This window comes from Leptonychotes weddellii, chromosome 1 (genome assembly GCF_054177405.1).
Source record: "Leptonychotes weddellii isolate Sample4059 chromosome 1, ASM5417740v2, whole genome shotgun sequence".
In the NCBI taxonomy this organism is placed as follows: domain Eukaryota; kingdom Metazoa; phylum Chordata; class Mammalia; order Carnivora; family Phocidae; genus Leptonychotes; species Leptonychotes weddellii.
Window position 1 is genome coordinate 74,929,304 of NC_138369.1, and position 27,126 is coordinate 74,956,429.

General features: G+C 40.0%; 1 protein-coding gene across 1 annotated transcript in view; it reads left to right on the forward strand.

Annotated features, from left to right (window-relative positions):
* LOC102747210 (collagen alpha-4(VI) chain-like) overlaps positions 1-17,142 on the forward strand; it is a 40,460-nt gene extending 23,318 nt beyond the window's left edge. Inside the window, 8 exon segments of the mRNA XM_081832231.1 lie at positions 140-694; positions 4,112-4,446; positions 5,409-5,487; positions 7,014-7,159; positions 7,315-7,407; positions 9,256-9,309; positions 16,391-16,462; positions 17,137-17,142. Coding sequence (XP_081688357.1) covers positions 140-694; positions 4,112-4,446; positions 5,409-5,487; positions 7,014-7,159; positions 7,315-7,407; positions 9,256-9,309; positions 16,391-16,462; positions 17,137-17,142 — 1,340 coding nt within the window.
* The last annotated feature ends 9,984 nt before the right edge of the window (positions 17,143-27,126 follow it).

Genomic DNA, 27,126 nt, shown 5'->3' on the forward strand with positions numbered 1-27,126 from the left:
TATCTCATTGACTTCCTCTCCCACCCCCTTTAAAATATTTTCTCGTTTGTATATATGCCACCCTGGACTGTCCCTGGGGACTTGTAATTAATTGGTTTCAGACTCTGAGTGAATGTTCTGTTCTCCCTTTTGTCCCCAGCCTGTAAGAATAGGCAAGCTGATATTATCTTCCTGATAGACGGTTCGGAATCCATCTCCCCAAAAGACTTTGAAAAGATGAAGGGATTCATCAAGCGGATGGTGAACCAAGCTGATATTAGTGCTGATGAAATTCAGATTGGCCTTTTGCAGTTCAGCTCAACTCCTCAGGAAGAATTCAGGCTTGACCAATACTCCTCAAAGGCGGACATCCACAGAGCCATCTCAAATGTTCAGCAGATGAAGGATGGCACCCACACTGGGAAAGCCCTGACTTTCACTCTGCCTTTTTTTGACAGTTCAAGAGGAGGGAGACCCAGTGTTCATCAGTATTTGGTTGTGATCACTGATGGGGTTGCCCAGGATGACGTGGTCGTGCCAGCCAAGTCTCTCAGGGACAGGAACATCATTATTTTTGCCATTGGGGTGGGAGAAGCCAAAAATGCTCAGCTTTTGCAGATTACTGATGACCCGCAGAAAGTGTACTATGAAGAGAATTTTGAGTCCCTGCAGAACTTGGAGAAGAAACTTCTTCTTAAGGTTTGCATTCCGCAAGGTGAGTGACAGAGGGTTTGTTTTTTGATCCATGAGCCCATCGTAAGTGTCAGGGGTGCTGTTGTCTCTCTTAAGAAAATAAAACAGATCCTTCTAGCTGGAGGAGGGAGGGAGGGTCACCCTGAGGGGAGGACAGCGGGCCTGAACCCTGGATGCTGTGGTTCACCTTCCCCTGGGGATTCTTTCAGTTGTTCTCATGGCTGTCACCACTCTGGACCCCAGGGGACTGAAGCTTCTCAGAACCTGCCTCTAGAAAGTCCTTACAACTCTTAGGTTTATTCCGTGTAGATAGAAGAACCAGACTGGAATATGTAAACACTGAAGATTTGGCATACTGAAAAATTCACTGAAGATTTGGGCATACCAGAAGGGAAATAGAAGCAGAGAATAATATCAGGTACATAGGTGCTCTTAGGAACTAGAACACAGTTTTTTTTCTATGTGGCTTTGTACAGAGGCCTCTCTACTTTGTTGCCAGGGGCTTTCATGTGGCTGAGGACATCCTCAACCCCATTTTATCTCTTCAAGTTTTTATCCTAAACAGTAAGGTCCAGAGACAGGTGTTCTTCCTCCCAACAGTCTGCATCTGCTCTTCCCCCAAGACTGGCCTTATAATGCAGAACTGACCTGGAGAATATCTTCATGGACAACGCTCCCTCTTACCCACGGGGAGTGAGATTCTCCAGCACAATCACAATAGAGTCAGAATGGCTAAACTTTAGATGGTCCCTTTTTGTGCCAGGGGCTCTTCCAAGGGCTTCCACATATTAAAACACTTAATCTTCACATAACCCTATTAAATAGATACTATTTTACAGTTGGGGAAACTAAGGCACAGCAAAATCAGGTTATTTGGCTCAAGTAAATAGCACAGCTGAGATTTAAACTTGAGGCAGTCTGGATCTAGAGTCTGTGTACTAGATATTGTTCTACATTGCTTTTTGGTATAGCATGGTAGAGCATAAGAGGGCCTCTCAAGCTTTAATATGCATTTGAATAGCCTGGAGCTCTTATTGAAATGCAGATTCTGACTCCGTAGGTCAGGGTGGGATTCTGCAATTCTAACAAGCTCCCAGGTGATGCTGATCCCACTGGTACTCAGATTACACTTTGAGTAGGAGGGTAGTATACTATAATGTGTAGTAGAGTACAGTACGGTATGATATTGTAAGGCATAACGAAGGGTAGTATAGTATAGAGGAGTTTAATATAGTATGATATAGTATAGAATGTCATCGGATGGCATACAATGGTATAATATGGTATAGTAATACCTAGTAAAGTGTAGTATAGTATAATAAAGCATAGTATAGTATGAAATCGTATAAAGGAGTGTATAAGGAAACCCATAAAGCCCAACATTCCTACACCAACCCCATGTGAAGCAGATACTATTACTATGATACCTAATTCCCAGATGAGAAAAGCAAGAAAGAGGTAAGAAACGTAGATGGGAAATAATGGGAGTCAGGGTTTGAACTTTCCAGAACCTTGGTGTTGAAAGCTGGAGCCAATTTTCTAGAGTATTAGATTAATATTTTTGTTTCTACTGTGTAAAGGATATCACTTTGCCGTGTCCTTGGTGAATTCAGAAATCAATCAAAAAGAGTGGATGTGTGAATTTATTTTTTAAATAAGCATGATCATGGGTTGTCCTGCATTAAGTAGTTCAGATTTTTCAGGAGTCAAAGTCCATTTTTGTTTGTTTGTTTATATGTACCTGGGTATTATTCCAGGAAGGAGAAAAGATACAGGATTCCAGCTTCTCTTTTCAGATTATTTTGTACCACATAGTAAATTAAGATTTACATTCATCTTCAGCTTTGTCTTTTGATTTTTTGATAAAATTAGCTGCATACCTCAATAATGGCTGGAGCCTAATTAATTCCAGAATTCTAGGATCATAAAGCTGAATCATAAAGACCTTAGAGATTACTTGGCAAGGTTCAACCCTCTACATTAACAGGGAAAAAAAATGCTTGCATATTCTTGCATTTGCAGAATAAAGCCAGCTGAAAATGTCCCTGGGGGAAAATGTAAATTAGAAATGTTGGAATAACATACCATATTGCAGAAAGGAAATTCCTTTTTTTTCTGAAATGAGATCTGATGTAGAAATGGGATTTATATCTGTGAAAACTCCTCTTGGTGAATTTCAATTAGAGATTTAAAAGTCAAAACAAAACCAAGATATTTTATATGAAAGGAGGGGAGGAAGGCATTTTCTGTCTTGGCAATTCGGGAAGCATATCTGGCCAGCTAGCAGAGAGTGTATTATTTAGGGGATGGAAAACTCATGGCTCAGCCCTGGATCTCAGATCCCTGAGAAACTTTAATAAGACATAGTTTATGACCATTTTCACTGGCAAAGGGTCCAGTATTTATTTATTTTCTTCAAATTTGTCCCCTAAAATCTGCAGTTTTGTTTTTATTGATTCCGAGCCAAATACTCCAGTGTGTGCTGGTCTAAGGAGAAAATGTCCACATGTCTTGGCTTGCCCCAGACAATTGAGAGTTAGGCTTGTTGTCCAGAAGTAAATAATAGTGGCCCTTTTATGACTGTTAAGTTACATTTTAAGTCATTTGTCCAGATTCTAATTCAGGTGCATTTGTGACCAACTTTTGCCTCCCCATCGGAATTTTGTGCACGGTCTTATTATTCACCAGTGAGTGGGTGGGTATAGCCTGAAAGATCAGTGGGTTTTCAAATTCTCACAACACTCTTCCAGGAGGGCTTAATAATTTTCAGGTAGAAGAAACGGAAAATTGGGAGTGGTTGTCAGTCTTGATCTTTTGTAATATGCTCCCCTGAAATAAGGTATATGCAGAGGCGGTGAATAAGAAAAGAAACTTTTGGGGAAGAAGGAAATAGTACAGCATGTGCTGAAAGAGACTCAAGGCTCATTTATATTCCCTTCTTTATTCATTTATTAAACATTTAATGAGCATCTGTCTATATTAGGTATTGGGAAAGTAAGATGATGTAATCCTTACTGTGAAGGAATCTTTGTTTAGCGGGAGAGAAGTTCAAGTAAAGTAGCATGGACATACAGGGGCATTTAATAAGTCAACTTGAGGACCTGGGGACATGAGTCAGAGAGGGCTTTCGGGAGGGGGCTGGTTCTCTGGAACTGCACCTTGAAGGACATGTATGGGTTAACCAGATCGGGATGGAGGAGAGGGGAAAGGACACTTCAGGTAGAGGGACTAGGCTCTACAGAGGAACAGAGGTATGAAACACTGTATGTTGTATCAGTTAGCTTTGCTATCCACCGAATTAAACACACACCGCCATTGTTTAGCTCCCATTTCTGTGGATTGGCCGGAGATTCTTCTTTCAGGGTTGGCTGATGTCTTCTGGGCTCAGTCATGCGTCTATAAATGACTAATTTGATTTTCTTCTCTTCCACCTTCGAAGGATGCGACGTAGCTTTGTCTGTAGGAGTTGATATTTCCACTTCCGCAAGGCAAGTTCAGCAGAAGCTTCAAGGGTTACTGCCGGAGGTGATGCGACCGTTGGCCTCGCTTTCCAACATTAGCTGTAGTGCTGCTGGTGGCCTCAACCTGATGTTCCGCTACTTGGTCCCTGGCTCAAATGGCCAGCTTATCTTTGACTCAGGCTTTAAAAAGTATAGCGATGATATTATTCAGGCATTCTTAATTCATCAGACTGCCACGAGCAACTATATGGATGCGGATTTTTTGCAGTCCCTGGGAGATCACGCTATCCATCTGTCTTCTGCTAAAGTGAAGGTAATAAATGCTGAGAACCCATGATACGGCACCAATTGCCAGGGTGGGAGGGATAAGGCTTTTGTAACGGAGGCCAATAAACTGCTCTTCACTGGAGATTTCACATAGAGGAAAACCATAGTCTTACTCAGTAAAGACCAGCAAGGGATATGTTTTCATTCAATCAACAAATATTTACTAAGCCCTAGAGGTTCTGGGCTAAATAATGCCAGTAGAGATAAAAGGACAAATCCCTGTCCTCAAGTTGCTCACAGTTTAGAGATCCAGATTCTTCCATGGTGCAAATTCATTCCAAAGACAACTTGGAAGATATTAGCTCCTTATGATCACTGATTGTCATGTAGGGTAGGGCCCATTATTTTTCCAGTCAGCACTTTGAACTATCTTTAGTGACTAGCTAATGGCTTATTAGTGGTCCTCCCTTCCTGGTGCCCAAGAACTACATACCCACTAAAGCCTACAGAAATGAAAAGATCTTATGTGATGTTTATTAGGAAATGTCATCCCTAAACTTTGCAAGTTACATTTAGTTTTTCCTTCCATCATGCATCCAGTGGATTTATTTCTTAAAATATAGAATTCACTTTTAAATTAAAATTTTCTGTGAATAAAGGTGACACACTCTAATCATAAAAATGCATTAAAATTTTGCTATTTTTGCACTGATAAAGGTGAGTATTGTAAGACCATTTTTGGAAGGTATTTTTAAGGGAACACATTAAGCTGGTTCAAATTCTTTTTTTTGGCAGGGGGCCTTGGGGATATTGAAGTAAAAGTGAATGTGTAGTAAAGTAACAAATGGGTGAAATGAAGCAGGGTGAAAGGCTGGATACAACCAGAAAAGCTAAGCTTATCCTTGCATTGTTACAAAATGTGCAACTTCCAGCATTTATCTTTCCCCTCTCCCCTTCCTCCCCTCCATCCTTGTTCCCCCCTCCCCTCATCTCTCTCATAAACAACAGGTCCTTTTAGTGTTTACAGACGGACTGGATGATAATTTCCAGAGACTGAAGATAACATCTGAGCTTCTCCGCAGCAAAGGCAAGTGCTCATAGTTTCCCTGGGTGGGCTGTTCCTCCCACAGGGACCGAGATCCTCTTTCACATTTCCAGATGGCACTGGATTCCATTAAGCCTTCCATAGACTAACCCAGGTGGTTGGAGTTCAGTGCCCACAAGGCTGATGCTTTGTATCAATCAGGGCTGAGAGAACCCCAGGGTCCCATATCCCTGACAGTGACCAAGGGTCACTCTGACTGAGACAGGACTGACCAGTTACCAGCCTGGCATCTGCTTTTGAGGGTTGAATGTGCAACTCCTACTTCATGATGAATGGGTGCCATTTGCTCTTGCAGGCTACCAAGGGGTCCATACGTCTCTTTTTTCTAAACTCTGGAATCACCCTCAAGTTGGGCTTCGCTTTTCCCACTGCCCTTCCTTCCTCCTATGCTCACCAATCTTCCTCTTTCTTCATCCCCCAAGGGCTGCTACTAGTCTATATGGCACCTTTGTGAAAATAGAACAAGATGCCGATGCTGTGGGTGGATGCGACCCTGTGCCTGGGCACCTGGCTTGAAGAGTAGTGTGCTGGCTGGATTTCAGGGCCCCCCAGCTTCCTCGGCTGGGCAGTACCACCTGCATAGCCGTGTGCCCTTGCTCCTCTGCTCGCATTTAGTGTCATATAAAAGCTCTAAGGCAAACTCAAGATCAATAAGCAGCAACCCAAGCCCCCTGTACCCCTCTCCCTTCTCTGTAGAGTATGTTCAGTGTATTCCTCTTGAGATGATGCTTTCCGTTGGTTAACAATGTGCTGGAATATTTGCTGTGATAACTTGCTCCCAACTGGGTTTACCACATAGGAAGTTTAAAATGTTGCGAATCTTCTGGAAGGGAATTTGAAGTATTTGACAAAAGACGGCGAACTTTGCCTACGTGCTAGATCAGCATTCCATTTCTAGAAATTTATTCTAAGGAATAACTAAGAACATGTAAACACATGTTCTTTTAACCACAAGATTGTTAAGTAGCTTGTTTAAAATAGCAAAAAGCTGATGTATGTATGTATGTGTGTGTGTGTGTGAATTTACTGTTCAAAATATTAACAAATACTTACTCTGAAATTCTATGAACGGTGATTTCTAGCCAATTTGAAAAGTGTCCTTGTCCATTTGTTCTCTATTTTGTGGGCAAATCCGCATGATTTTTAGTGCCTTCATCAGTAGGATGGGCTCATGCTTCAAATCCCAGTGGCTTAAACTAGCAAGAATATATTTATCTTATGCCTTATGACCATTCATTTGAGTCTCATTCTCATCACTTAAGGACCTAGGCCGAAAGAGGGTCTGTTCCTGTGGCAGGGGACAGGAAATGGGGCAAATTATGCACTGCTCTGAAAATTTCTTGTAGGGAGTGACACATGTCACTTCTGCTCTCATTTCATTGGTCAGAAATGCAGTTTGAGACAAGAAGGATATAGGAAGGGTGGGATGATGCGTGAATATCTAGGGCCAGGACAAAGAGTGTTCAAAAGACATGCAAGTAAATCTCCCACCGGCTGGTATTTTGAAGGATTCTCTGGGCTCCTCTTTATTGGCCTGGAAGGTGTGCATAAATTAGAAGAGCTCCAGGAGCTAGAATTTGGCAGAGGATTCATATATAATCAACCTCTGAGCATCACACTGCAATCCCTCCCAAGCATCTTACTGAAGCAACTTGTAAGTATTTTTTTTCTTTTTAACACCATCCTTCACTAGGTCTATTCATTCTAATAATTTTAAAAACCCAGAGGGAATTTTGTCTCTTTAGTGTGTAATGTGACACAGTTAACACAGATGAAAAAAAATCATGTTACATGAGTTCTGCTTTTCAGGACACAATTGTGGAAAGAAGATGCTGCAATATATATATAAAGTGTTTTGGAGAAGATGGGTACCAGGGTGATGGTGGAAACCCTGGGAGCAAGGTGAGAATTTGTTGGACATGGGTGGTGCTGGGAGAGAGATGGCCTTTCAGCACCCACCACATACCAGGCCCCGTGTTCTGTCTTTAACACACCTTTGCTAATTCAACCCTCTAACAAACCTTTGAGGCCAATGTTACTTTACAGGTTGCAATAGAGGCTTAGAGAGGGAACATTACTTCCCCAAAGTCGCACAGGTACCAAGAGGCACTTTGTGATTTAAGCCCCTGTGACTATCTGACTCCAAGGCTCACGTTCTTTCTACTATATTATGCTGTCTCCTTACATTTATTTGACAAATAATTTCACAGACAAATTTCACATACTCAACCACCGCACAGAGGTTTTCACTTGTCTACAAAATATTCCCTTACGCACCAGCTGCTTTTTTTTACATTGGTCACTGCCTCTTCCCCTCCGAGCTGACGTTCTATTCTATAGCATTAAACTCTGAGGAAAGATACAATCGCTGACTCACGAGTGGTCACTTTGCATCTCTCTATTAACTCCATGGTGAAGCAATAGCAAAATTACCAGGTCCCACTTTTAAGGGAGAATAAATCTCATTAAAAATGGTCCTCAGTTCTGCGGGACATGAGGTGTCCTTCACACATGAACTACAGCTTTATGATGGCGGGATCATCCCAAATCCTCATGTAAGGTTGAATCAAACCCATTGGCTTTGCCCATCTTTTCCCATTCTCTCTTTGTAAGGTTTTCTGTGAGGTTTTTGGAATGCGCTCTTACTGACTTTGCAGATCAATCTTGATTTAGAACAGTATGAAGTATATAATGACTTCTTGAGAAAAATTGAGGTTATGCCTTAGCATTAGATTTTTTCCCCCTTGCGTTGTTCTTAAGTATCAGACTGGAGAATCAGGAAATCAAGCTTGGGAACCTCTTGATATGTGTTTTTGCAACTCAAGGACTTTGCCTCAAAGGTCAAAGATGGGACTGTTTTGAATAATTGACTTCTCTGCTCTTTATGTCTGTAAGAATTCAGTGGTTGGTTGTATTGATGTTCATGTCTTTGTTGATCCCAAAGAGTATATGGCTCCCATATCTTATTGACCATTTTTAAATTAAAGAAACACATCTGGCTATAAATGGCAAGCCAAACTTCCCTGAGAGGAAATGGTTTGTGTGTTATCTAAGAAGTAAAAAAGAGGAAGAGAAAGAGATTGGAAGAGACTAAATAGCTGAGTCATACAGTAATAAACAACCATTTCTCATAAGTAGCATGGATGGTAACACCTTTGCTTACTGACATTTTGAAAAACAAGGTCAAAGATCTCTTTAAGAGGAGAAGTGTTCCTTAAACATTTAATTAGAAACTAGTTTTGGTTTGGATTTTCAGAATAAAATGGCTTAAAACGATATTTTGGAAAAATAAAAACAGGCTGACATGCCAACTATTAAGACAAACGGGTATTTCAAGTTTTCACTTTAAGACAGGCCAAAAATATTTGTTTCTACATGTCCCTATACATTGTGCTCAACATTTAGTTGATTCTCAATAAAATGTCAACTCAGTGAGACAAAGGTATCTATCAGTAACAATTTAAAAAAATTTTTAAATTTATTATTATTATTATTATTATTATTAGGGAAAGAGCACAAGTGGGGAGGGGCAGAAGGAGAGAGAGAGAGAATCTCAAGCTTTACTGAGTGCAGAGCCCAATGTGGGGCTCAATCTCATGATGGTGAGATCATGACCCGAACTGAAATCAAGAGTTAGACGTTTAATGGACTGAGCCACCAAAGCCCCTATAATAACAATTTTTATTTCATGTAGATTTAAGAAAAGAATTTAGAATCCAAGTTATTTCTTTTGATTTTTTTTTTCCTCAGGGAAAGCTGGGTGCTGATGGGTTACCTGGTCATCCTGGTGAAGAAGGTGGACATGTAAGTACTGAATCTTATTTTTTTTTTATTTGAAGGAATATGGTAAAATGGGTCAAATATTAGAAATACTTAATTGCACTTAAGTCATGAAAATTTTTCTCATCTATGCCATTTAAAATGGGTTTAAAATATCTATATAAAAATAACTATTTGTTATAACAAATGTTAGGTGTACAAGTTTTATAAAGATATAGTCTCTAAAAGGTGTTTAATGATGAGGGGTGGTCATTTTAACCTGAATTTGAGGTAACTGAAAATGTGGTCTGTGTCTAGTGAGTATATATATAACAGTAGTTGTTAATCGTGAGCTGAATTGCAGGTACTTTGTTACTATTAACGAGGTAGCTATGTTTGTAAGTAATTTAACAAAATAAATTGAAGAGAACCAGGGCCATTCTTGTAACAAGATCCCTCAGATGCCTTCCTGAATGACCAAAAAGGTGATAGAGTTATAGTTACTCACCAAAAGTTTGCTTACAACCCTGGATATATCCCTGGGCACAGGAAAGTTAGCCATCGTGTGATTGGTTGTGGGGAAAAATGTATATTATAGAGAGAATTGCTAGCTAAGGGACTGGAATGCAATAGGGCCCATCTTTATTACAACATAAAATATCAAAAGGATTTGTAAATGTCTTGGTTTTCAGTTAATTTTAAGTTGTGGAAAACCACTTTACCACAGGTGTCTATTTTAAAGCTGAAATGTATACACCACTGGTTCTCAAACATTCGGTTTCAGGATATCTTTACACTCTCTAAGATTACTGAGGACATCAGAGCTTCTGTTGATATAGTTTCTATCCATTGATATTTACCATGTTAGAAATTAAAATGGAAAGAATTTTATTTTATTTTATTTTTGAGAGAGAGAGAGCGTGCATGAGGGAGGGGAGGGGCAGAGGGAGAGAGACAATCCCAAGCTGGCTCTGTGCCCAGTGCAGAACCTAACACCATGCTCCATCTCATGACCCTGAGATCATGACCTGAGCCAAAATGGAAAGAATTTTAAAATATTTATTTATTTTACTTCCAAATAACAAAAATAAGCCCTTAATATAAATGACACATTCCTTTATGAAAAATAACTGTATTTTCCAAAACAAAATAGATGAGTGAGAAGAGTGGCATTGTTTTACATGTTTTCAGTAGTTGTCTTATTAGAAGATAGCTGGATTCATATGTCCACTTCTGTGTTCAGTCTGTTGTGGTACCACTTGCTTGTGGTCTCTTAGAAACTCTCCTGTACACTTGGGAGAGAATAAGAGTAAGAAAAGATAATAGCATCTTTGTGTAATTGGGAAAGTAGTTTTAATTTTCTGAGCACCCCCTCTCAAAGAGTCTTGGGGACCTGGGGTCCTTGGACCATACTTTTCAAACTGGTGAGATATCCAAGCTTTAATGTTCTCATCGCCCCCTTGGAGTTGAGCATTGTTTTACTGTTTTGAATATTTAGGCTGCTGGAATTTGGAAAATCAGCAGAAATTAGAAAAAGAAATGCAGCTGTTGGGAGCTATATAAGCCAATTCATTTCTTTGATTATATTTGTGGGAGAATCGCTCAACTTTTCTCTCTTTATTTTGCCTCAGCAATTATAGTCTTAGATTTTAGAAATACATTCAGAAGTGTGGGCTGTGGGTATTTGCTGTTTTGTTCAGGTATGGTGCAAATATTCCTTTCCATTTTTATGATGTTTTAAAATGTCCTATAAGTGTTATTTTATTTCTGTCTGCTTGGCCTATGGTTCAATAAGCGTGGCCAAATTTAAGAGAACAATTTAGAGTCTGGCCAACCTATTAGGATCATTGACACCAATTCCAGACAAATAATATAAACCAAGCCCTTGTCCATCTAGAGTAAGAGACAAATTTGTCTTCCTTCTCCGCTGTCTTAACATCCTGAAACCAAGATGGTTTATAAAGACTCTCTAGTACAAAGCTGGGAATATGATGTGAGTGATATATATACGTTTATATAATTTAAAATTTCATAGTAGCCATCTTAAAGACAATAACAAGAAATAGGTGAAGTTAATTTTAGTAATTTATTTAACCCAGTCTATCCAAAAGATAATTATTTCAACATGTAACTAATATAAAAATGGATGATATTTTTTAGAAATACACTCTCTTTGAAATCCTGTGTGTGTTATACCTGTAGCACATCTCAGTTTGGACTAGACCCTCTGCAAGTCCTCAGGAGCCGAGTGTGGTGTATAATGGCTCTAGGGTCTGGTGTTGTTTTCTTTTTACTGCATTTCTCACAAGAGAAGGTGACTGCAAAATATGTTGTCCCCTGAATGACTTTTAATGTTGTTTCCCCCAGAGCAGGTAGATTGGTCTGCCCAATGGCTGAGACATCTCTCTGCAGATGGCAGGTTCAGAACGGGGCTATAATTTGTAGGTTCAAATTGAAAGCATATAACAACAAAGAGCTAATTCATTGTTCCAGTTATTTATTACTCCTCTTCTCCCGACCCCCCCTCCTACCCCCTGCAAAACCCCAGTGGTGTAAAACAACAATCAATTTATTATAGCCAGGGACTCTGGGGTGGGGAAACTAAGAAGAGAAGAGTGGGTGGCTCTCTGCTAGGTGTCTGAAATCTCAGTTGGGCTGACCAGGCAGCTGGAGGACCCACTGCAGAGATGACTTCCTCTCTCATGCTCTGGAGTTTGGCTGGGATGGCAGATGGATGGGCCATAGTGGTCCAAGGACAGGGATGGCAGCTGGGTCTGAGAGGGAGCACCCACCAGGGACAGTCCATCCTGAGAAGCAGCATTCCAGGAGACCAAGGCTGAAGCCCAAAGCTTCTGAGGGAGCCTCAGAAGTCACGTGGTAACTTGTCTGTCACATTCTATTGGGTACAGGCAAGTCACTAACTCCAGACCAGATTCAAGGTGGGTGGGGATGGGGGATGGGGATTAGACCCTTCTTCTCGATGGGGGTGTGGCAAGATCATATCCAGAAGAGCACTGTAGATTTTGTTGTGGCCGTCTTTGGAAAAGACAATCTGCCAGACTCATGAATTCTATATATTTTTAAAATGTACCTAGTATGAGATGGTGGTTTAAATATGCATTGGTTACCTATCAAAGCCTTATATATCAAATTAGATTATCTAGGGTCCCCCAAAACAGTAATGTAACTTCAGTAGTAACAAAACTAGCTAATATTTGTTGAGAACTTCATATGTGCTGGTTGCATGGCTAAACATTTTGTATACATTTCCTCATTTCATCTACAAAATAAGATATTACTGTTATTATTCTCATTTCTCAAAAATAACTTGAACCAGCCTAGCATTTGAACAGCTTTTGATCATGTTATTCTTTCCACAGAATCATGGCTATGATTGATAGCTTTAAACCACTAGCGGGAGACCAGTTTTTAAACAGGATAGAGCTTAGTATCTGAATGAAAAACCCTGTAAGCCCAATTTTTTTTTCAAAACAATTTGACATAGGTACCCATTAAAGGGTGATTCCTGTTTTCTCATGAGAACATTCTAAAAAATGCTTTTGCCCAATTGGATTATATAAACTTTGAGGGATATAGGTGACAAATGTCTACTTATAATATTTAACTTATTTAGTTACACATGAACATTTTAAAGTCTTTCATTATGTAAAGTGATATAATAAGAAATTCTGCTATTTTCTCTTTCTCATATTTTATCAAATAATTTTATTACAAATTCTTCCCATGGAGTTTCTATATCAGTTTTCCCAGCATTCCTGGAGCCTCTGTTTTGGAAACACCTTCCCTGGTTTTCTAGAGTATATTGTGTTCCCTTCTGTCTAAATTGTTTCAGATAAACCACTTTTGTGGGGGTGTGTGTGTGACAGAGAGGTGAGTGAGAGCAGGGGGAGAGGCAGAGGGAAAGGGAGAGGGAGAGAAACTTAAGCAGGCTCCATGCTCAGCATGGAGCCCGAGGTAGGGCTCGATCTCACGACCCCGAGATCATGACCTGAGCTTAAATCAAGAGTCAGATGCTTATCCAACTGAGCCACCCAGGCATCTCTAAGATAAACTGCTTTTTAAGTCTGTTTATAAAGTCTGTCATTGAAAATTTATTTTCAGTTTCAAAAACCCATTGCCTCATTTTTCTTGTGAGAATATTTTTATGGTCTTCACAGTGTAATCATGAATTCTATTGCTTTGAAAAGTGATTTTTAAAAATCTTATTTGCATGACATCTAACATTTGAAATTGTGAGTTCTCACTGTCAAATACGACAAATACATTATCTCTGTTAGATTTCTTTACCTCCTTTTTTCCTTCTTTTTTACCTGATCTGGTAGATGACATCCATAAGGATCCCATAAATAATCTCATATTAACATTGACTGGGTGTCAACACTGTGCTGTTCAAAGTTAAGCAATGGAGAGAGTATTCTGAAATATGAGAATCTTTGTGAGGACTTTGTGAAAACTCAAGTTTAAGAATATCTTTTTTTCCAAGGAGTAATTTTGGGAAAACTCATACCTAATTATGTATGTATAGCAACTGAAACTTTAGAAACTGGGAATAGAAGTCATAAGAGTAGGTTTTTTTCTTTTTCTTCACAATTTTCTTTTAAATTTTTAGTTGTGGCAAACTACACATAACATAAAATTTACCATCTTAACCATTTTCAAGTGTACAGTTCAGTGGTATTAAGTACATTAATGTTGTTGCCAACCACCACCACCATCCATCTCCAGAATGCTTTTCATCTTGCAAAATTGAAACCCTGTCTTCATTATCACTAATTCCTGATGACCCCGTCTCCCCAGCCTGTCTCTTCCAACCACCATTCTACTTTCTGTCTCTATGAGTTTGACCAAAATAGGTCCTCATTAAGTAGGTTCATATAGTATTTGTATTTTTGGCTTATTTCATTTAGCATAGTATCCTTAAGATTCATCCATATTGTAGCGTATCAGAATATCTTTCCTTTTTAAGACCGAATAGTATTCTGTTGTGTGTATAAGGACCCTTTTTCTTTATCAGTTTATCTGTTAATGGACACTTGGCTTCCTTCCACCTTATGACTGTCGTCAATAATGCTGCTATGAATATGTGTGTGCAGATATCTCTTTGAGACCTAGCTTCCAATTCTTTGGGTATATACCCAGAAGTAGATTTGGTAGATTATATGGTAATTCCATTTTTAGTTTGTTTTTTTTTTGTTTGAGAAACTACCATATGTGTTCCACAGCAGCTGAACTCTTATATTCCTATGAAAAGTGCATAACTGTTCCAATTTCTTCACATCCTCATCAACACTAGTTTCTTTTTGTTTTTGTTTTTGATAATAGCCATCCTAAGAGTGTTTTGTTTTGTTAAAAATAAACTTTAAGAATTTTCCCTTTGTGTCCCTTTGTTAGGGACATTTGTTTTGTATATAGCAACTATTTCCTAATGAAGGCAATAACCAATTATTCATGATTGGTAACACTGTGTAGTACAAAATAGTAAAGCGATATCTTAAAATTAAATTTTCCAGATGAAACTTAAACACCACACATTGAACCTAAAAATGCAGATAGATGAGGAAGAGGGGGGAAAATAGACATTTACTTGGCATCTACCGTACGTGAGGCTTTGCGTTCGGCATTTCGTACCCATTATGACATTTCATCTTCGTGACAATCCTACTGATATGTGCTAATACTTTCATTTTATAGATGTGGAGTTCAAAACTCAGAGAGAGTGACTTAAAAGGTCAGATAGAGAAGGTTGGAGTTGTGCCCAGACCCCTGTCAGTCTGATGCCAGAACCTGCGCTTTTCTCGTTATCTCTTGCTGTTTAAGTACAAAACACCTCACTTGTCCAATCTGTATGATTTGTGAGGTACTTTCTTTCATTCTTTCTTTTTTTTTTTTAAGATTTTATTTATTTATTTGAGAGAGAGAGAACGCGTGAGCGAGCATGAGCAGGGGGGAAGGGCAGCAGAAGAGGGAAAGTCCAAGCAGACTCCCATGCTGAGCATAGAGCCTGATGCAGGGCTCGATCCCACAACACTGAGATCATGACCTGAGCTGAAACCAAGAGTCAGATGCTTCATCGACTGCACCACCCAGGCACCCGTGAAGTACTCTCAGTACAGAGTCTCATGCATTCAATACAACGATCTTATGAGTCGTTAGCATCAGTATTACCAAGATCCACGTTTTATAAATGGAGGAAAAAGCAAGGTGGAGGCAGAACTAGGACTTGAACCCAGGTCCTTTCATTTTTGATCCAAAGTGCTTCTCACTTTAGTGTGTTCTCTTTTACTATCCCAGGCAGCTTATGTCATGAAGTCATCCAACCTCATTAAATCAAAGTGAGATTACATTTGTAGACCCTCTTGATGAAAGCTCATGGGATATATAGTACTCTCTAATTTACATTTAATCAATTTGGCAAAGGCATGATATTTACCATTCCCTTCCCTATCCAATACCTAGATCAAAGGTTATATTCACTAATGTGATTTAGGAAGTCACTCTTCAAATCCTGATTGGATGTACGCTGTGTGCCAGACACTGTACTCAGGGCTGCAAACCTAGAGATAAATAAAAGAGACATTGTCCTTGTCTCCTAGAAGTTCTCCAAATAGCAGGAAACAATATAACACAGAAACTGGGAATAACACACAATGTAATAGACAAAGCTTCTTAGAGGAGGAGGTGACATACGATCTATACCTTAGGAATGGTCAGGAGTTCACCTAGAAGAGAAAGAGTTAAATAATGGTTGATTCTTTGCAGAACCACAAGGAAACCTTCATCCAATTTTAGCTGCCAGAAGGAAATGTTCTGACACACCTTCTGTTTGCTTGAATACTGAAGTTTTGCCCATGTGGCTTGAATGACTTGATCAAAAATATAGATAATTCGGATTTGTATGATTTGGGGTTATCAGTATGGGCAGTTGACCGATGGACATTGTGATTGTCTTGTAGGTAATCTGATCAAGCCTTTGAAGATACAGAAGTAGTTGTAAGGACAGTGTCATATTTTAGTCATTCTGATGGTCATCGTTGCTGATTTAAATCGGTTGGGTGATGATGGAGATGGTTGCTTGACTGTCTCCATGTGTGTCTTTATTCCATAGGGAGAAAGAGGCCCCCAGGGCCTTCCTGGACCCCGAGGTGAGGAAGGATGCCCAGGTGTGAGAGGACCTAAGGTGAGTGTAAACCTCCAGCTGTGGAATTCTTCCGCTGTCCCTGTTTTATCCCTTGAGTTTGAGGAACATTTTACTTCTTCAACATAGTTTCTTGGCTCTTTCTCAGACTGAGGGTTTCCCAGAAGTAGAGCCTGAGAAAAGGAATCAAGTGCAAATAGTTTATTGGGAGGGGATCTCAGTAAATACTAGCAAGACAAGAGAGAAATTAAGGAAGGAATGTGACCTAAAAGGGTATGGCGTCAATTAGATTACCACTGTGGGTAGGTGGAGCCTAATCCTGCTGAGGAACTGTGTGAGCCAGTGTTGAACATACACCTCAACGTTGTCCCATCCAAGGGGGCAGAGAGCTGGGGTATTTATACACCAAATCCTATCAGGCTTTATTTGCAAGCTGCTCCCAGTGGGTATTAATTCCCCAGCACTTCTGAGCTGCATTGCATGTGGACAGGCTCTGGTACCAGAAAAAGCCCTCAGGAAAATATTTTTATTTATTTAAGAGAGAGCTGGAGGGAGAGAGAGAGAGCACAAACAGGGGAGGGGCAGAGGGAGAAGTAGACCCTGCTGAGCGCTGGCAGTTGGAAGGGGGTTTGAGAATACTGAAATTTTAAAGCCTAAAGAAATAATGGGTAGGGCTTCTTTTTCAGTGGTTTCATAAATGTCTCTTAACCTTCCAGGATTAGAGACTCTCCTTAAATAAGGCCAGAAAATTTTCTCTACAATCTCCGAGTCCTATAGAGGGTTTTTCTGACCATAGCAACCATATTCTGTACTTCTAACAAGTTACTCTTTCAATTAATTTGTCCTGTTGTTCCTGGGAGCCTTCTCATGCTTCTTAGACAGTATATTCTCACTTTTGTTTGAAAAAATATGATTGTGCTATTAATAAGTGGCAGGTCATTGCCATTTTCTACTCACCCCTACTACGTTAGGAGTTGCCGATATGAATTTTTCCAAGTCACAGGCAAAGGGAAGCGGTAGTAATCAGAGTGCTGTGATGTCTCCAGTGATTATAGTCACTGGAGAAGAAATCTTCATTTTGGTCTACTAATTGCATTTTCTTGGAATTCAGGAATATATGGTGTCCTAAGTGAAACAAGGTTTAAAAATCTTATTCAAGCTCAGTTGTTTTTTTTTTTTATTTCCTCCTAACTTTAGGGAGCAAGAGGATTTTCAGGAGAGAAGGTAGGTGACCTTCCTTCCTCTTGCTTAAACTGGAGAGCAATTTCTTTAGGAAACAGTACTGAGTCCACTTGCTTTTCCTTTGCTTGAGCGAGGTGGGACTTAAAACTTTTTGACAAGGGGAAATGTCAGATGATGTTAATAGCCAAACTGCCATGCTAATGAATGGTTTAAGGCAGGGACATATATGAAAATGTATAATTATCTATAATAATTGAGCCACCGTATTTGTCACGTGACGCTCTGGAAGCATTGGTTCTGAATTCAAGGTGTGGTCGTCAAGGTGAGTATCAAATGGGAGATGGATGCCAGGACAGGGCTGGTAGGAAAGGACCTGGCACAGTAAGGGAATGACTTTACATTCAGATTCAGAGGCAAAGTACCCATTTGCTCATTCATGCACTCAAAAAATATTTTTGTAGGTACTCACTCTGTTCCCCACATAATCCTTGGCAGTGTCTACAAAGTGATGAACAAGACAACAAGGGCTGATAGAGCTTCTTTACTCATGTCTCCTGGTACCACTGATTCACCCTTATGGCCGTGGCAAATATACCACATAATTTTAGTCTGCGAGTTTGGTGTGCTTGTTTTCAGGCACTATCGCAGCTGTCTGAGACTGACAGCTGACAGACTGACAAAAAAGTGCCTGAAACTTGATTTCCTCGTACCAATAGTAGGAGTAAATCAACTATTCCACACATGGTTATATGCATTTTATTTGGCTTGTGAAACTGTGGACTTTTTTTCCCCCAAAAGATGCTTTATAATAAATATGGTTTTTTAAAAAAGATTTTTATTTTTATTTATTTGAGAGAGAGCTGGAGGGAGAGAGAGAGAGCATGAGCAGGGGGAGGGGCAGAGGGAGAAGTAGACTCCCCGCTGAGCAGGGAGCCCAACTCAGGGCAGGACCCTGGGATCATGACCCTACCTGAAGGCAGATGCTTCACCGACTGAGCCACCCAGGCACCCCTATAATAAATATAACTGTCATTCTGATATAGTTGGCAAAACAAAGGGCCTATGAGTTGGAAGCAATGGAATACTTGATGAGATGTCACTCTGCAGCTGCCAGTTTTTACTCTTATCCAGTTAGCTTCAGGCTTTCTATTCTTAAGGAGTTTTCTAATGGTAAGTCTCCCCAAATACATACATATGGATACACTCCCATTTAAGTCCTCCTTAATCTGAGATCGTCTGAGTTTCCATTATGCAAATTAGTTCAGGCATATTTGCCAGTCTTTTTAAATTAAAAAAAGCCAATGACAAGAGGACCATCTTTAACATGCAGACAACCAGTGGGAAATTTTCTTTCAGTCTTGTGAAAGAGTTACTACTTGTTCCCAGTGCAAAAGTTGAAAAAAAAAAAAAAAGCCTTTCTTTTTTCTCTTTAATTTTTTTTTTTTAATTTTTTATTTACTTGACAGAGAGAGACAGCGAGAGAGGGAACACAAGCAAGGGGAGTGGGAGAGGGAGAAGCAGGCTTCCCGCAGAGCAGGGACCCCGATGCGGGGCTCGATCCCAGGACCCCGGGATCATGACCTGAGTGAAGGCTGACGCCCAACGACTGAGCCACCCAGGCGCCCCTCTTTCTATCCACTCAAAATTTGATTTTCTTTTTTTTTCTTATCTTTTTCGCTGGAGCCTAAAACTGTCAGGAAAAACCGTGTATAACGCTAGTGACTATTTTGGGAATGAAAATGATCATTGTTTCTTAATATATGAATGCAGTATATAAATGTCACTTTGGAAGGTCTAGATTCTTCTCCCAACTAAAAACAAATATTAGCAAGGAAATTAACATCAAAGCAATAAGCACGTACACCTGGTCCTCTTTTCTCTAACAGTTACATCTCCCTTTGTTCCACAGGGAAGCCCTGGTGATGAAGGTGTTGACGGCTTGGTTGGGGAACAGGTATAGAAAGTTTCTCATTTCTATGTTTCTCCTCTACTAGCTTGGTATTTATGCTCTCTATTTATACTTTCCATGAAATAGTCTAGAAATGTTAGCATGCATACTCAACAGTGCCTAAAGTTAATCTATTATTTGCCCTTATCCTCAAAATATAAGGACGCTAGAAACATAGCTCTAATCAACTGCCTCCCATAATAACATGTTATTGTCCAGTATCTTATTCCCATTTATTTTTGTTCAATTCTATCAATTAGATATTGTTATTATTATTGTTTTACTTAGTCATTGCTTATCCAGCTTTACCCTCATATTTGTCACTTTTGCCGATGCCTTCAAAGGAACATGAAAGATCTTGTTTCTTTTGCCTCAGGTACAAGTTTTAGAAGTTCTTTTAATGGAGTTTATAAACTCCTTTGGTTTTTGTTTCTCTGAAAATCTCTTTATTTTACCATTTTTCTTGAAAGAAAGTTCTTGGGGAAATAATTTTCTTTCGGCACTTAGAAAATGGAATTTCATAGTCTTCTGGCTTCTATTGTCTTCTGTCTCTCATTAGTGCTATTAAGAAGGTATCCATCAAGCTCATTGTTGTTACTCTTGTCAGCAATCTTAAAAAAATATGCTGCTTTAAAAATTTCCCTTTCTTTCTAGTGTTCTGCAGTTTCAATATGATGTGTCCAGGTGTGAGTTTCTTTTTATTTATCCTGCTTGGAGCTTTTTAGGTTTTTGAATCTGAGCATTTGTGCCTTCTGTCAGTTTTGGAAACTCCTTAGCAAATTCTCATTTTGAAATGTTTATCCTTCCCATTTTCTCTATTATTTCTTTGTGGAAGTCTAATTAGAAATTTGTGAGACCTTATGCTATCATCAGTGTCTCTTAACCTCTCTTTCATAAAATTTTCTGTTTGTCTTTCTGTACTGCATTTGGAGTATTTTCTCCAGTTTCAAGTTCACTAATCTTATGTCTTTTGTGTTTAATATACCATTTAACCTGTCAAATGGATTTTTAATTTCAATTATTCTGATTTTCACTTTAAGAAGTTCTATTTGATTCTTTCTCAATTCTGCTTGGTCTCTTTTTTAACAGCTGCATATTATTTTACTCATTCTTTTTATAAAACCTATTTAAATGTATGAAATATACTCATTTTATATTCTGCATATGATCATTCCAATAGCTGTAGTCATTACAAATCTGATTTTGTTGCCTGTTTTTTCTGCTGGCTTCTCCCTCATGGTGTCTCCCTCATGTGTGTTGTGACTTTTGATTGATTGATTGATTTGATTTGATTTTCTTTTTTCTCTTTTTTCCTTTTTAAAAATTTTTCTTTCTTTTCTTTCTTTTTTCCCTTTTTTGTGACTTTTGATTTAAATTCATTTTTAAATGAACTTCATCTGTGAGAAGTCATTAAGGCCTGTGTTGAGGTTGTTTCTGCCACATACTTGGTGGCATGTCCTCCTGAGATCACTTTAAAATAAATGATGACATTGCATTCACGGAGTGATCAGAAGTCCTGAGGACAGCCAATAGCTCTTACTTCTCTGGATTTCTTCTTTCTCTTTACTATGTTTTGTTTTGTTTGTTTGTTTTTTTTAAAGATTTTACTTATTTATTTGAGAGAGAGAGAATGAGAGAGAGCACGAGAGGGAAGAGGGTCAGAGGGAGAAGCAGACTCCCCGCTGAGCAGGGAGCCCGATGTGGGACTTGATCCTGGGACTCGAGGATCATGACCTGAGCCACCCAGGCGCCCTCTCTTTACTCTGAACTCGAAGGATTTCTCTTGTTCTTTATCAGCTCATGAATGTATGTGGAGTATCTTAAACTTTGCTATCTGGAATTTTATACTGTTTTTCAAAGGAAGGATTGTTCAGGGCATCTACTCTGTCACATACAAGTCAGATGGTAAAGAAACTTTCTGCTCTTGGCTAGAATGTAAAACTACGTGAAAAAAGTTTCTGGTGTGACTTGATGTACAAAACTTCTTTGTATATTTCTTTTTCTTTTTCTAGGGTAATCGTGGAGCCCCGGGGTCATCTGGAGAAAAAGGAAATAGGGGAAATCGGGTATGTGTGTAAAAAGTGAGGATATTCTTCTCTTATATTTCTATTGCGTAAACTGAGCTTGACAGTTTATTTTTAAGTTCTGGGAAATAATCCTCTAGTGGTTTAAGTTCTAGATTGGGAGTTAAAGGGCAATAAATATTAGCTATTTGGAAACTTTAGTGAAGACCCGCCGGTGCTGCTAGTGAAATGAGTGATGGAAACCAGCTTCCTTAGCCTTTGGAACAGTAATCACCATTCCCTATCTCATGGGCTTTGCAAAGCTCCCTGTCTCCAGTGATTCAGTCTCACACCACAGCCCTCTCAGCCACATCCTTCACTACTGTCAGTCCAAAAGTGTCCTTTCCAGTCAGATTGTATGACTCATTGTCCCCTAAGAATTCCTTGTGCATGCCCACCTCTGTGTCTTAGCTCATGTTAGGTACCCCATCCTCGAGTGGCTTTTCCCTGCTTCCATCTCTAGTGTTTATTTGAATATCACTTTCTCTCTGATTTCCAGCTCCTCTCTTGCCCCCTCAGGATACCCTCCTTCATCATAGTCTGTAGTGCTCTCTCCCTTCTCTACATCCTTCCCATATTATATTTCTATGTAAGGAAAGGCCGATGCCTGGTGCATGTACCACAGCTCTGCCTTCCTGTGCCCAAGGCAGATATTATTAAGCAATTATGGAATCCAGCCAGAGGGATCCATCTCAGAACTGTTATAATCAGCTTCTGTTGATTGACTGGATTAGATAAGGGGTGGGGTTATGTTTTTGTGTGCCCCTTATGGAATTAGAGTAATGCTTTTCCCCAAGGTGTGGATTGATTTCCTGATAAGTAAAACAAGGAGTCACAAGAAAGGGTTCTTTATTGGGGTAGGTTTAATTGATAAGCTGCAATTTGGAGATTAGATTTTGGAGAAGGTGGGGGGACACTACACTTCTTTCAAGATCAGAGAGCCTTCAGTTTCCATCTAATTTAGTTAAATTCAATAAACGCATGTTAAGGGCTTCTTACTCATAGAGCGTATCTAGCAAAACACTTAGAAAGTTGGGCACATCATAATAAGAACCAAATACCAGGCTCTGTACTCAGCATTTTAATTTATTATTCCATTTAATTTCCATAATAGCCTGATAAAATGGGTATATCTGTTTCACAAATAAAAAAATTGAATCTTAGAGAAGTCAAAGAAATTTGCCTAGCTAGTAAATTGGATAGCAGGGTTGGAATTTAGTATTAAGCAACTCCCTTTTATCATTATATCAGGCGAGGAAAGACGTAAGGTGGAGTTACAAGTAATAATAAGAAGTAGCATGGGGTGCCTGGGTGGCTCAGTTGTTAAGCGTCTGCCTTCGGCTCAGGTCATGATCCCGGGGTCCTGGGATCGAGCCCTGCATCGGGCTCCCTGCTCGGCGGGAGGCCTGCTTCTCCCTCCTCCACTCCCCCTGCTTGTGTTCCCTCTCTCGCTGTCTCTCTCTCTCTCTCTGTCAAATAAATAAATAAAATCTTAAAAAAAAAAAAAAGAATTAGCATTTTTTTTTTAGAGCCTAGAGAACATTCCATTCCCAGTGTGTCTGAGAACCAGATCTCAGAGATGGGTCCCACTTCATTATGCTCAGAATGTGGCATATACCGTCTAGAACCAGGCACATAACACAATTTGAGGAAGGTTCCTGGGGTGGGGGCTCTTCCCTACTCTGCAGGAACTACTACACAGAAGGGGTACCATTAACAGCAGGTTGTAAGAGAGGCAACCATTTGCTTCTCACGTCATAGTCTTATGGCAAGTTGCTTCACCTCACTGGTTCCCTTTCTATAGTAGGAGCTCCAGAAATATTTTTCTCTCTTTTTGCCCCTTTGTCATGAGATCTTGCTGTGTCAGTGCTCCCCATGTCTGTGGTAGGGAAACCTTCTTCTTATGTGTGTTTCTGTGTAGCAGTATCAGGGAGAAGTGGAAAGATCAGGTACTTGGTAGTAGGGAGAGGTGGGTCCAACTTCCCTGAGCCTTAGCTTACTTGCATGCAATATGGAATTCTTGAGTTGTAAGGGTTTAGTGAGGTAATGCCCACCTAGGGACACATATATCACAGACTTCCAATAAAAAGTATGCTCTTTTCTGCATCGCAACCTCACCTTTTTAGCTGCAAATGCTTTAAAGTTCAAGTACTAAATTGGTCTTTTAATGTGATTCTCATTTTCCCTCTTAATGTTCTCTTTCCTTTAGGCAATAAAGGATCTTTTAAAGTGACACATGTTTTTTTCCTGTGATTTAAGGGCTTGACAGGACCACCTGGACCTCCTGGAGAGCACGGAGAGCCTGGGTTAAGGGGAGACCCTGTAAGTGCTGGTTGAAGGATTCTGTTTTAATCCAGGAACTTATAAACAGTTTGCTTAGACACAAAGACAGCAATTAATTATTCATCATGAGACATCTGTTCAGCCTATCTTAGCCTTGCAACAAATAAGAGATTTGTGAGAAGACCATCTTATAGAACATTTGGGTTCTTAAAGAGTTCACAACTTTAATTGCATTGGGTATTCGGGATTTCTGAGCAGGCCCAGACAATTAAAAAGTCTACTTTGGTGCCTTTAAAAAAATCATATTTCCTCTAATTTCTTTTCCTATCTTTCCCATCCATTTGAGGTAAGCAACCTTTTCTTTTCTCAGGGAGATCCTGGAGCAGATAGTTACATCCAAGGCCCTAAGGGAGAAAAAGGAAGGCGTGGACATTGGGTAAGATGGTCTCTGTTTGTTTGGGGATGCTGGTACATGTGGGAAAGATGTAGCTGGTGAAGAAGGCTTGAGCGTTCTGACTGGATCAGCATAGAGAGCAAACCTGTGGGACTCCACTGCCCGTGGAGACAGGAGCTCTGAATGCTAATCTCCACTTATAGCCTCGTCCTTGCATTCTTGTCTAGTCATTTCTTTTTTCCTGAAAAAAATCTCATTTCCCACAGCACTAGTAACACAAATTACTTAGTCTCCTTTATCCTTGGTTTCTTCATCTCCAAAATGAAAGCATCAGGCTCAGTGATGCCTAAGATCTTTTCAGTTTAAAAATTCTCCAGTTTCATAATGATGTCTTGATTTAAAAGCGGTCAGGCCATTACACCGCTGACTTGCTTTCCACCACTGCCAATGTTGATTGATGTGAATCAAGTACTAACCATTTTTAAAGATAAGATCCTTGTTTAGCTTGGAAGATTGGAAGTGTCATGACAGAAGATCTCACCAAAGGTGGAAGGCTTGTTAACTTCGCAGATGCTGCTAACTGGCTGGAAGCCATATTTAGATGTTTTATGTCCTAGTCATTAAAATGCACGACTGAAAAATGGGACTAAAGTAACCCAAGTGTCTCAGTCCTTACATCTCATCATTCCCAATTTCCAGAAACAGGGTCTGCACAGCAAAATTTTTACAACCTCTGTTTGCTTTGGACTCCAGTTTGCCTCCTTTGACAAAACTTTAGGATGTTGATTCTCTTCCCTAAGTTGTGACTCATTCACATCCATTTTATATATGTCCAGAACCTGAGTAAAATCCAGTTTGTAACAGGATCAGTATTATGTAGCTATGCCAGAAAGCTGTCACTCCTTACTGCAAGAATTTCTCATTGTGTTGTTAATTACAGTTATTTTGGACAAAATCCATTGAGAGGGTTCTCTAGGGTGAGTTGAGATCAGAGAGCCCTGTGAATCGCTACTCAATCAGTTATGAGATTGAGCTAAGAGAACAGCAGGGCAGTTCTTAACCCGTCTGGGCCCTGGTTTCCTCATCTGCAAGGTGGGAAGGTTAGAGAAACCATTTCAGAGTTTCCATGAGTTAATGGTTGTCATGGGAAGGAAGGTATATGAGTTGAGCTTTGTTTCCATGGTTTGCTCGTGGTTTTACAGCTAGGAAAGAACTTTGGCCTCTAGACAAACTGTCCAGTACTGTGTGCATCACAGCGATGGGGAGAACGTCCTGCTCACAGTTTTCAGAGGTCTGTCTCCATTGCTGACTTTATAGCTAAGGGTTAACTTGGAACAGCAGATCCCTGAATTGTGTGTGCAAACCAAAATTGTGACCCTCTGAAGTGGTGCCACGTTATACTGCACTTGTGTTCTACGTGGTTTCTACTCCCATGCTGAGCTCAAAGAAGGGTGCTTAGTATTCTCTGAATAGCCTTGGGTAATAAAAGTCACTCTCACCGATTACATAAGCCTGCGGCTGCGGAAGCTGAAATTCTAGCCTGTTAAGTGCCATTAGAAGATAAACCTCAAGGGGGCAGTCTTTCCTCGGTACAGGTTTCCTTGGCTATCTCGAAGCACAAGCAGAGCGTTCCTACGAAACCAATCATAAACTGAAATGGAGTAAGCGAAGAAGCAATTACCATTAATTTCTACAGAAATATTTTTAAGTGTTCCCAGACCCCCAAAATAACCTCTCTTTGGCTTTCCTGATACCTTAGGACACATCTTCATAAGGGATGCACAAAATAAATTGAGATGCACGGATGCTCAGAGTTCAAAGCTATGGCGGCTGGATGCTGAGATGATGCTGAGTGTGGTCCCCTGGCAGGGAGCGAGCGTGGCTTGGCGGGGCCTCTCACTGTTTGGAGGGCGCGCTGCCTTTGTAAGCCTCGGTGGCAAAACACATGCTGAGTGCTGTTTTCACTTTTCGCCCTTTTCTGTAAAAGTGAAAATCCTCCTTGAATTTCTTTTGAAATTCAAATATTTTTGAAAAAAGTATGAACACATACTTTTAAAGAGGGAGGATACCTGTATTTGTTTCTGAGTTGGACCAAAGAGCAGATTCTGTGTTGCAGTTTGGATGGAGACAGTCCCCCAAATGAAGCAGTCTTTTATTTTTTTATTTTTTATTTATTTATTTGACACACACAGAGAGAGAGAACACTAGCAGGGGGAGCAGCAGAAGGAGAGGGAGAAACAGGCTCCCTGCTGAGCAGGAAGCCCGATGTGGGGCTCGATCCCAGGCCCCTGGGATCATGACCTGAGCCGAAGGCAGACGCTTAACCGACTGAGCCACCCAGGCGTCCCGAAGCAGTCTTTTAAGTGAAACAGAAACTTTATTGTACACCCAGTATGGGGGAAGGGATGGAAAACCCATCATGCTTTTCCACTTCTGAGAAGGAAAACCAATACAACCCTTTTGGAAGGCAATCTGGCAACATACATCCGCTAGGACTGCTGTTTGTTGTTTATATGTTTTAATAAACATGGGTTTATATATTTTAATATACAATTTTTTATTTTAATATATGAGTGACAAAGCCTGACTGGCAGTGTTTAGCTAATAAACATGTTTTTGATAATCCAGGGAAAGGTGATTTCTGGTTTGGTACACTAGCTCAATGATGTCATCAAAAGCCAGGGATGTCATCAGGGACTCAGCCCCTTTCTTCCACGGTGCCATCCTCAGTGTGGTCCCTGGGCTTAGCAGCCCAAGCATTTTGTCTTAATTTTTACATAAAATGCCAGAAGGAAAGGCGCTTTCCTTTCATCAGGGCACTGCCAGCAATATTCTC